At 37.9% G+C, this 12,688-nt stretch overlaps 1 protein-coding gene across 1 annotated transcript in view; it reads left to right on the top strand.

Annotated features, from left to right (window-relative positions):
- The window catches only part of LOC139971000 (copper chaperone for superoxide dismutase-like), an 82,465-nt gene extending 71,444 nt beyond the window's left edge, over positions 1-11,021 (top strand). The window contains exons 5-8 of the mRNA XM_071977121.1: positions 6,358-6,418; positions 7,202-7,279; positions 8,878-8,981; positions 9,437-11,021. Of these exons, the coding sequence (XP_071833222.1) occupies positions 6,358-6,418; positions 7,202-7,279; positions 8,878-8,981; positions 9,437-9,593 (400 nt within the window). The 3' untranslated portion in view covers positions 9,594-11,021. The remainder of the gene's footprint in view (positions 1-6,357; positions 6,419-7,201; positions 7,280-8,877; positions 8,982-9,436) is intronic.
- The last annotated feature ends 1,667 nt before the right edge of the window (positions 11,022-12,688 follow it).

Genomic DNA, 12,688 nt, shown 5'->3' with positions numbered 1-12,688 from the left:
GTTGATCGTCTGCATAGAATGATCGTCTGCATAGAATATAGTTCTGAAGAACACAACTTACAGCAAGACCTCTCTTGCGAGCATAATCTTAAGCATCCTTTTGTGAATAAGAAGATTTCACGGAATCCGTTTGTCTTTTACTGCTTGCTTCGAAGATATTGATAGTATCGGTGCCAAAAGCCTATTGTACATTAACGTCTTGGAAGGAAACGACATTCTTACTGCTTGCTGCAATGTAAACAAAGACAAGCGTGAGCTTCTTGTTAATAGAGATATTCAGATCCGTTGTTCTATTGAGAGTAAAACAGGATGAATAGAGATTTCGTTGAAGGCAGTGTCGTTCACAATATATTGTATCCAACCGACAATACCAATTTAAGCTTGTAGAAAGTTAACTCATCAAATGGCTCAGAGGGTAGAGCAGTGGACTGATAACCCGGATGTACTGAGTTCGACTCCATCAATGATTATACAGTTTAAAAATTCTTTTGCTCTTTCATCAGTCCTCGCTGAAGTCTTGATATATTAATTCAACCATATAATTTACTAGCTGATGTGGTGGCCGATGCTATAGAGGGTGACGAAAGACTCATTCCTCGTCGGTCGTGTAAATCGTGGCTAGGGTTCAAGACAGGCCTCTGGCGATAATACCTCTGGCTGTGGGATGGTGCTTTTTTGTGGCCTAGGATCCCGTACCATGTCTCCCTTGTTGTCGCAAAAGAACCCGGGAGGATGCGCAGAGGGTCGGTCAAATCGACCAGAAGCGTACTAGGTGGCGTGCGTGAATCCTTGCCTTTGGCCAGAGGTGGTGACATCTCTGCGACCGGCATGCTTGCAGCCACCGTCCACTGAATACGTGGCTTGATGAGGCGCTATTCTCCTAAAAGTGAATCTACGGATGCCTTTAAGAGCCATATGCTTATTTTATATTAAAAAACACCCTGTTTCAAACCAGCGCCATTACATTCCTTGAAAGCCGTTTTTTTTTCTTGTCACTATGGAGGTGGAACGAATTTTATTGTAATCGGTTATTTGTGGCAAGCCAAGCACAGCCATGCGGTTCACAAGGGTTTGCAGGAACTTAATTAAACTCATTGTTAGACATAAATGTGTTGGCAAAGATTTACAATACCTACACCAAAACAAGTATTATATTCGTTGCAGTGCCAGAGACATACAAGCCAGCAAGACCATGAGATAAAATTTAATATACATAGAATTCAATCTATATCACTTTATCAAGATAACAAAATTGTCAATATGGTCCCATTCTAAGCCACAGTGTTGTAGCAAATTCTCATACCGGATAGTAGGTAGTTTCGGAAACAGTTATTCTTAAGAACTTTGTTTGAGATTCACCAAAAAAAAATACCCCGTATTGTGTTTTGATAACTTCAGGAACAAAATTAACTCTGATATGCCGTGGACCGTTAGAAACCACTGCTCTCAGTTTAGCTAGGGTTGTATTCCTATAACACAATTACTCAAGTTATTTTTTGTTTGTTTTTGGAATGACCTTTTAAACAGTTGAGTTTCACTAGTTAAAGTGACTGGACCTTTTAGTTAACTAGTTCCTCAGTTGCACTACAAAGCTCAATGACAAAAATTAAGATTATGTGGTCTAAAATGACATGTTTATAATTATTACAAATTTATTAAGGACAAATGATGTTAAATGCCATCCAAGGGTGCTCTGTTGCTAATATGAAGTTTAACGAACGTATTCTGGTTGACCTCAAATCCAACGGATTGACATTAACTATAATAACTACCACAAGAAGCCGACGTCACCATTAAGTTTAGCCTAAAACGAATATTCCAGAAAAAAAGTATCTTTAACGAAACATATCTTGAAAAATACTGGAATAGCTACAGAAACATTATTGGACTCAAAGTTGTCTGTTTTTTTTTGGGGGGGGGGGGGTATTATAACATATCAAAACTAAAGTTCTGCCTTATTCATTATTTAATTGAGTTATAAAGTGTCAGCAAAATCTATCTGTCGATCATTCTCCCATGATTGAATACCGGGGATACTTTTAAGAAAAGTCACCCAGGAAAGAACCTGGGCACGAAAACCAAACTACCGAACGTCTGATCCGCTCTCAACCCCAGTCCCCTTGCATCGAGACTGACTGTGTGATCATCGTCAGGTGTGTATCACAATTCTCCTCGAAAGGGAACAGTTACTATTATCTTCGGGGATGTCTTCAACTCTTCGGTCGATCTGTTAGTTGTACACGATTCAGGATAAAACTAGTTTAATCTCAGGAGAATGTTATCCGATTCTTTGTTCTTTATTCTATTTGTTTCATAAGTCAATGGACAACATTCGGATGAACAATGAACAGATGAAGATAACTGCCATTTCTGGAATACCAAGTAGTCCCCGTTATGTCGAACACGTAACTCACTAAATGGACTTTATCGATAGTCAATGACGAACCACATCTGCCTTATTTGAAACAAATTCCTAAGAATAGAGATTAATGCCATTCAAGTGGTCCACTTCTCAAACCTGTACGACAAGATGTTTACACTATATGAGCAGTCGAGAATTCACTGTGAACGTTTAGCGCTTTAATCGGTAACACGTATATCAAACATTCAATGGATGTATATATAACGACGAAAAGACATGAAGCATATGGACATTAATTTACTCTTACTTGAGGTACGTCCGTGAGGCTCATTTGCTTTCATTATTATCATTTGCTGCAAAATCAACTTTGGTAGCAAATTTTCGCGATCTGGAAAATCAAACTCGACCTCTTCAAGAAAACTTAAGGTCCCTGAAAAAGCACCGTGTAATGGTATCCCCTCGGTAGGACCAGGGACGATTATATAAGAAAACCCCTTTCATGGGTTCCAAATGAGCAAAATAAAAGACTGAAAATTAATTTCGTTTTCAATTCGTTATTTTACAAGTGAATATATCCACTTGTCTTTTTGTATTTCGCTGTTTGGTCAAAGTAACGCAAACCTGGACACGATGTGATTTCAAGCGCTACCATCTGGCAACAGCACTAAAATCCAATGGCGTGCGCAAGGAGAGAGGGCTGGAATGCCCCCTCCTCCACAAGATCCTTCAATCGCATCTGGGAGTTTGCATAAAATTTCAGCCTCCTATACATAATTCCCCGCTACTATACTGGCAACTGTATATGCTTTCATTCTTCAGTGTCAAGTGTGTCAATTCAGCTTGAAATGAAAGAAGGGTTTCCCCCTCCCCATTGAAAGTTTTTTGAAGTTAATATGCAAAACGGTGCTACATTTCTCAATTTTGTAGGTTACAATAATCCTTTAAAAATGACCCCAAAAATAATTTTCCAGAAGCAACACTTGATTAAACTGAGGAAAGATAAAAACGTAAACAAAAGAAGACAAAAATATATGTTTTAAACTGGATTTCATTTAGTTTTTAATCATTTTATTACAACCTACCTCACAACTTGTTTCAGTTCGGACCATCATCCACACGCTCACCTTCGCTCTAATTCATCACTGATGTTACTCATCCCTAGATTAAAAACACAGACGTACGGCTTGAGAACGTTCGCATCCACTGCACCGTGCCTGTGGAACTCACTTCCAGAACATTTCAAAATGTGCCATACTGTGAACGGTTTCAAATCAGCACTCAAAACGTATCTTTTCACCAAAGCATATATGTTATAATTGTTATTATTATGTTAAGCGCCACGAGAATTATTTCATAGTTTGTTTGGCGCTATATAAAAATTATGTATTATTATAAACATGCTTGTAAAAAATTGAAAAAAACCCTAAATAAAATCCATTAGCACGGACGGGTTGCTAAAAGCACGTTCTTTTGTTACAAACTAACATACTAACTAACATGCATGGTTATCATATGGATTATGACTATTCATGAGATCTGATATTCATCATTGGCTTGCCGGCAGACCCATCGGCTACGGTTACCTGGCAACGGAATGGCGAATTACGTGACACCATATATAGACTCTCACACCTGTCTCGTCTGACAGGATCGAACCTTATTTACCAAGTCCTACGATTTCTACTAGTTCTTCGCCAAGCCTGGGCGGTATTGATGGCGGTATGAGGATACCGTTGATAACATGTATCACCCCGTTTAAACTGACGATGTCGGTTTCTGCGATATCGACATTATTAATCGTCGTCGCATCTCTCTCAGATACCACTCGTTAATGTCTGTCTTCAAGATACGTCTCCACGTGTCCTGTGAGGAACCAATACCACGGTGGCGGATAGCCAAGGTGTTTGACGTCACTCATACACATGCGCCCTAGTCGGTAGATAAAGATGAAATGGTACCAAAAGTTAGTCTTACAACTTACGTTACTCTTGCTGAGAAAACTAAAATGAAGAGAAACCCCCCAAAACTACTGCTCCTTCCAGCCCCCACCTCTAGCCCATCGTTACCCTCACATTACATTGTCCATCCCTTCATTCCTGCTTACATTGCTCCTTCTTACCCTCAAACTGCTGATGCACTGGTAATCGATATATATATATATATATATATATATATATATATATATATATATATATATAGTACGTCCTCAAGAAAAATATCTGTAAGTAACGCCCTCAATTTTATAGCAGCTTTTTAAGTTTGGTTAGTAATTTTCCCAAAACTGCTCAGAGCGAAACTCAAAATAAGGTTAATATAAGACAATCACTCATAGTCTCCAAACAAAGAGACTAAAAATGTCTTCCGAAATGTCCCCTTAAGGTATGTACTATTCCAGGAATATTGCCAAATTTGTAAACAGATCTAAATACTTTTAATTTTTACCTTTCTGGTCTTCTCCTTGTAGAAACAGCTTGAATATACGCTGTGATTGTTTTACAACTTGAAGCCTTAGGTTCATTCATAAAATATATTTAAAAAAACAGATAAAAGTAACCCAGGTTATTGAATTCACATGGAAAACATCTTTTGCACTTGATCAGAAATGAGACTTCCAGTTCACCTTCAACTTTTGTGGGGATTGATGTCAACATCAGGCGTCGGTCAACATCAATATAATGTTCCCAGGCAGAGTACTTTCTTTGAACTCAAGCTTTAACATATCTCTCAATGTTTAGCCACATTTACTCATTTTGAAGCATTTCGAATCGAGCCTTGAAATTCTTCCCAGAACTATTCTAGTAGGATCCAGACAATCGAAACCTTGTTTTTTGCATTTCAAAATGGTAACTTGGCAAACGGTATTACGTAAGGGCGGCATATTTGTGAGGATCATATATGGAATTGCCAAGGATGTGTTAGTTACTAATCTAGATCATTGTTTGATCAATCGATTGATTGGTTGGTTGGCAACTTCATTACAATCAATACAGTAAAGGTGCCAGAAATTGTAGCTGGGTGATGATACCCTAGCATAAAACACCTGTTTGTACTAAACCTTTCATCATACATTGCATTGCGATTGTGGATTGAAGGGATACTCTATGGGGCAGATAAATTGCACACTGTAAGTGTTCATCTGGTCCCTAAGTCAAGATATGACTGATTGAATATAATCTAGTTTGGCCCAATTAATCCTTCTCTTACTCCAGAAAGTGAAGCTCAGTAGGTGGTCTGTGATGTCATCAGGATCGAGGTTCTTTAAAGCTTATTATAAGTTATTATAATCTGCTTGTCGATTTAGCCTTGAAATCTGATACATAAGGAATATTGAGTGACTTCGCAGAATAATGTTTCTCTGTCTTTAGAATTTCATCAAAATGCAATGTTTTTTTAGAAATGTTATTTTTCCCTTTGTAAATAAGTGAATCCCATATTTTAAAGAGACACAAAACCATTTTCAGCTGATATTGATGCGTTGACATCGCTCACTCTTCTGTTGCCAGATGCATAAATAATAAAACACCTTCATATTTGAAAAAAAATTATATATTGGACTTACAAACTGCTGTGAGGATGTGTTTTTGACCTAAAAATGCGGCAAATATTCGGCAGTTTATTGAACAATCAATCGACGGCAACCACCGGAACATCCCTCCACAGACATAATACAGAGGGTTGACAGCATCCAACACGGCGGACAAATCCTGCATGTTAGAAATCTTGCAAAAGGCATGGAAATTCAAAGTAATACATGATTCACTTGGTTTATGGCTGTGATGTAAATGTCTGTTTTGCAGTTCCATTACTGTTATTCACCACACTTAATTTGGGTGGGCAGTTAAATGACATCTAACTGTGGTTATTTTTTTTCTGGACTGTTTTTCACAAGTAATACTGAACTTGAAAACAAATTCAAAAACCAAAGGAGGCAGAAAAACTAGATGATAACTGGAAATTAATTTACTAGACCCTGATTTTTCACTCTTGATTTGCAGCTGTGGAGGACATTTCAATCCTTTCAACTCGGAACACGGAGGACCTTCAGCAATACAGAGGGTAAGCAGAGTTTTGTAATTTTCTTGAGAAAATCCTGATTGTGACAACAAGTCGCTCGTCCATATGCTTCAAAGTAGGATTAAAAGTTTTCATTCAGCTTTCAGAATCGATCTAAGGAGCTTTCTATCAAATTTGGTAGTATCAAACCGAGGAACATAATCTGTAGAAATTTGGGAAAAAATAAACCAAACATTATTTCACAAAGTGGGTACAGTTTATATAAGGCCACCAAGTCTGATGTGATATGAAAAAAAAAAACACCAACATTGTTTCTGACATTTAATCTTGCAAGTAATTCTATCAATTGACTTGACTTTGGAATGAATTTGGTATTGCTGGAAATTACATTCAACAAAATGCAACTCAGCATGACTGTTTTTTTACTCAAAAGAGATGAAACCAATATTCACTGGTAAAAAATTGGATTGAATTGAGTTGAATCAAGTTCAAATTGAATTGAATGCGAATCAAATTCGTATGAGTTGATGGTAAAAACAACTTTTACGTTAAGCTTTGTGCAAATAGGGTGAGAACTTGCTTCACCTACTGGGAAAGTATTGTATATATTTTCAACATATTGACGTGGTTAAATGCTAAAGCTGCTTAAGTATATTGACATACAAATAGCATAAAATTGTTAACAAGTCTTAGCATGATGAGAAAACCTACATTGCAGACACGATTGGCTCATTTTTGATCTTCATTGGATGTTTAAACAGCAATGTTGCACAAAAACAATAGAAGACACGATAAACAGTTGCTCATGTTTACTTCATTTGTCAGCATGTTGGAGACCTCGGTAATATCAGTGCTGCTGAAAATGGTAGAGCAAGATTTAGAATCGAAAATGATCAACTGAAGGTAAGGAATGGTTCTTGTGTGGCCTAATTTCACATTTCTCCTTGTTAATGCTGCTTCACCCTCCCCCTCTCCCTAGTGCCATGTCCATATGTGATCCCACACTGGGGTTTACCATACATATGCAGGGATTTGCCCAGGATTTTCTGAGTGCCGGTTATACTGATCGCCGTAGTAGGGGAGGGGTCTAATGGGGAGGGGGTGTCCCCATCCCCTTTGAATTTTGAGGTGCTCAGATGCCAAAAGGTGGCACTTGTGTAGCTTTTTAAGCACAACAATTTACATTTTATTTTATTCTTTTAGTGAAATATATTAAGTACCTGGTAAAAGTTATTAGTTTGTTTCAAAGAGATTTTACAAGGGACCGATTGAAAGCCGTAAGTAATGTTTCTCGCATGCGTAACTGATGCATTATTTGTCTGTATGATTTTGGCATAGGCTAGGCCCAATTTATGTTGAATATATTGTTAGGAATGTCGGGATTTTAGATGAAAATAGTGCTGGGCGGGATTCACGATTTTTAAGACGGTGCTGGGCAGTAATTTTTAGTGCTGGGCGGGGCCGCCCAGTGCCGCCCAGCGTGGGCACATCCCTGCATATGTGATCCCCACTGGGGTTAACCATATATATATGGTCCCCCACTGGGGTTTTTCATACATATTTGATCCCCACTGGGGTTTACCATATATAAATATATATATATATGGTCTCCACTGGTATTTACCATACATTTTCGATTCCCACTGGGGTTTACCATACATACTTGATCCACACTGGGGTTAACCATATATATGTGATCCCCCACTGGGGTTTTCCATGTGATCCCCCACTGGGGTCTACCATACATGTATGTGGTCCCCACTGGGGTTTACCATACATATGTGATCTGCCACTGGGGTTCACCATACAAATGTTATCCCCACTGGGGTTTACCATACATATGTGATCCCTCTGGGGTTTACCATACATACTGTATGTTCTCCCCACTGGAGTTTACCATTCATTTTTGATCCACACTGGGCTTACCATACATATGTGATCCCCCACTGGGGTTTTCCATGTGATCCCCCACTGGGGTCTACCATACATATGAAATCCCCACTGGGGTTTATCACACATATGTGATCCCACTGGGGTTTACCATACATATGTGATCCCCACATGGGTTTACCATAGATATGTTATCCCCACTGGAGTTTACCTTGCATATTTGATACACACTGGGCTTATCATACATATGTGATTCCCACTGGGGTTTACCATGTCATCCCCACTGGGGTTTACTATACATATATGTGGTCCCCCTCTGGGGTTTACCATACATATGTGATCCCCACTTTTTACCATACATATTTGATCCGCTCTGGGGTTACCATACATATATGTGATCCCCCACTGAAATATATATACATATACATGTGTCTTTGATGTGTTTAATAAATAGGAAAGAGTTCAATACATTTATGATGCACTGAAACTATGAACTGGATTCTGATCATGTGCAGGTTAATACTACCTCAACTCATGACTGTTGTAAAATAAGGAGGGAGTTGGTGTCGTGTACCATCAATCGGTTGAAAAAGTTCATGTTTCTTTTACAGGTCTGGGATGTGATTGGTAGATCCTTTGTTGTTCATGAGAGAGAAGATGACCTAGGTCAAGGGGAGACACCCCAGTCCAAGATAGATGGTAACTCAGGGCCAGGGTAAGTTCACCTTATAAAATAGAAAAATCATTTCTCCTAATGGTAGTCATTCCTGAAAGAAAGATAAAAATCCAGTGATTGTGTGTTTTTTTGCGGGAGGTATTTGTTTTGGTCCATAATTTGCTAAGTTGAGAGTGAATATGGACTGAATATAATCAGAAGAAACTACATATGAAAGCATTAGGGGAACATTTTCACCTGCCTGTCTGCATTTGGTGTATAATTTCCCGTGTCAATTTCCTTTTGAAGGAGTTTTGACAAAGCTACGTTTGGTTAGAATGGGAAAACATATACCAAGGTGTGTCAACTTGATTTTTTCAAATTGCAATCTGATCTTCACTAATAATCGATAGGGTTGGTAAAATTGCTAACGAATAGCAGAAAGGCTGATCTAAAATGAACCAGTTTGCAGAATAATTAATCAAGTACCTTCTCTCTGCTTTTTGTCGTGACAGACTGGCTTGTGGAATCATTGCCCGATCAGCTGGTCTGTTTGAGAACAACAAACGTATTTGTGCCTGTGACGGGGTCAGTCTCTGGGATGAGCGGGACGTTCCATTAGCTGGACCGGACAGACAACAGCACCCTTCATCTGCCCAGAGCAACCTTTAAGGACAAGTTTTGGCTCTCACCACCACATATTGTAATGTTCCATCGGTAGTTTTCTAAGACATCATGATCTACTTAATCTCTGGTTGTTCCACAAATTTTACTTGACTTTTGGCACAAAATTAATTAAAACATTAAAACACGCTGCTAGCCCTGGTTGTATTTTTTTAATTACTGCTTTAATGTCCCTTTAAATGTCCCTTTATTCAACATCTGTGGCTCATCAGGTAAATTGGCTGGACAGCAAAGTCTAACACAGCCATCGTAGGCTAGTTCCTCAGATGCAGCATCACACAACGCAATATGAAAGCATTCAAAGACTTTATTGGCCTCTGATAATATGTTTACAATGTGTTTACCAAGTTTTTGTCAAGGACCGATGTATATTCAATGTCATCAAATAGGGCTCTGTTGTCTATATCAGCTGAAAAGGATATGTTATGGATTGAGTAATAAGGATTTATAAAATAGTCGATTAAACAAATAAATTTGAGCCTGCACCAAGGAATTGATGTCATTTTCGTCAAGGAGCCTCAGTTGATGATGACGTCGGCATCTCAGTGCAGTGATCAACGTTTAATGATAATCCTTTGTTTTACACCATTCAGTAGCTCAATCAAAAACATGGTCTTTTTAATTGTATATTAACAACTATAGAGCACCTTTGAACCACAACATAATTGTCGTAGACAAAGGTGCAATGTATTGTAAAGGTGTTATTTTGAGGCCATGAAGGCTTATGTTTGATGAGTTATGTGTTTTGGTGTTGTATCTGAGGATTTGACCTGAACGGTCTCTTTATTAGACTTTATCATCTAGTCACTCAGATGCATGATAATGCATGATAAATGCATGATAAATGCATGATAAATGTCATTTCTCATAACTTAAAAGTGTTATAGAAATACAACCTGGACCTGGTAGCAATGGTTTTTTTGTAACAGTCTACATCATAACAAACTTAATTTTGTGGCTAAAATCACAAAAACCTGATAAATGTGTATTTGGATGACAAAGGATAAGCCTGAAATATGATTTTTTTTTAAAAATAAATATCTCATTTTCCGAAAAAGGGGTAAAGGGGGTGGAGCAATGGGAGGGGAAGTTGGTGTGGCTTATAAGATATGCAGTAGACATCAATTATTACCTCTTCTGATCTCTATGTAAAAACAATAAACCATGCAGTATACATCACAGCTCAATGATTCATTGCTCTGTAATAATGATTAAAGTATGTATCTCATAGTTTCATGGCAGGCACCGTATTAAGTTGAAATTATGTAATTTGTTGTGATATATTTATCCGAGAAGAAAGTTGTGGGTAACTTGCTTTACAAAGTTGGGCATTGTTTATGCAGAGAATCTATATGTATAAAGAGGTACATTTATTACCATAATTATTTATAAATAAAATAAAAACATGAAATTCAAGATATTAAACAAATTACTCTCAATTATTTTTTTCTTAGAATTTAATAACTACTCAACTGTTTTCTTCAGTTATAGGTCAGCAGTATCCCCCACCCGACCCCCACCCCACCCACCCCCAATAAAAATGCCAGAATGTCCTGTGAAAATGCCAAATGCTCATAAGAGAATCTGAATCTTCAGAAAATGTCTTTGGAAGCAATTCTAACAAGTTTGAGCTCGCTAAACTTTGGTTGCCTGTATGGTTGGCCTTGAAACTGACATCTTGACACAGGTATGAATGATTGAAATAATGTATTGAAAGGGATGATCTTAACTTTTACTTATAAATAACAAACAGAATAAAAAAAACGATTCAACATTTACAATGAGTTTAGTTTGAGTTTGGTACACACCTATTGAAGTCAAAAGTAGTAATTGCATAGAACAGTTCAAGGGAAGATGATAGAAATTAACACTTAGTTGAGGAACAAAAAGATGATCAGGTGAATTCGGTAACATTAATTGAGAGAAACATACAAATATGACAAGAAAACAAGATATAGGTAGAAAGATGTCGAGAGGTGGAGAGAGAGAGAGATTAGAGAAAAAGTTGAGTGCAGCCATGCAAATTGTAGATAGCTAACAGTGTTAAAATGATATGTTGAATGGCTATAAAGTTGAATTTCTGTTCCCATTTTTATGCACATAGCAATGGATCACCGTCCTGGGGAAGGGGTATAAGGGGAGGGTATGGCCCCCTCTTGAAAATGTTGTTTTAGAAAAGGACTTAGATGCAAAATGGTGCTATCATTTCCATTTTTGTTTTTTAAACTGCAGTCGGGTCTAAAATGTTCCTTTTTTTTGGGTAGAAAAACTTTACCAATTTTTTGGGAAAAAACCTAATGTGCGAGCCTGCGCGGTCGAAAACCATCCGGTTATATCACATATTGAAAAAAAAATATATGAGAAAACAAAAATATTGCCACTCAGAGAGACACTGCAACTGCCCGCGTAGCACACATTTTTTGAGGTGACCGTTCATTACATTCTATTTCGTGGTGGACCCCCCCCACCCCGCACGTAGCACACATATTCTTGAAGTGACTTTTCATTACATTCTCTATATTATTTGACCCTCCCATCATCAATACCAAAAATTATGTGGGGCTCTACGCCCCACACACCCCCTCACTGTTTTAACTTAACACTGAATTAACTTCAGGAAATTATTCACACCGATATCAGGCACAATGAGTATTAGAGGAAGTATTCTACATATTGGTAACCTATATGTAGCAATGCTATGACTCATTGTGATCCTTAATAGGGGAATTGCACATCTACCGGCATTAGAAAATTCCTACTTACTGCCACATTTATTGATCTTTCTTAATATGACCCTCGTTCATGTGTATCCTTTTCGAACTGGTACAAAGTTAATAGCGCGGTGAAATCTACAACTGCATCATGTTAGCTGAATTTAGTGTGACTTGGTTTGGTCTGACTCAGTTGCGAAGTAAGAGGAGGGAGGGCAGTGGGACCAAGCTTCCCCTCACACACAGACATTTTCAGGTACGAAACGGGGAAGGTCAAACAATAATTGACATAAGAAAAATACATAACTATATGATAAGTAAGACATAGATGATGTATTGGCTTAGCCTGGCTTAGCTTATCTTATATTAGCT

Source organism: Apostichopus japonicus, chromosome 8, assembly GCF_037975245.1.
Source record: "Apostichopus japonicus isolate 1M-3 chromosome 8, ASM3797524v1, whole genome shotgun sequence".
NCBI lineage: Eukaryota > Metazoa > Echinodermata > Holothuroidea > Aspidochirotida > Stichopodidae > Apostichopus > Apostichopus japonicus.
The sequence above is the reverse complement of the archived record's forward strand: the minus strand, read 5'-3'. Positions and strand labels throughout refer to the sequence as shown.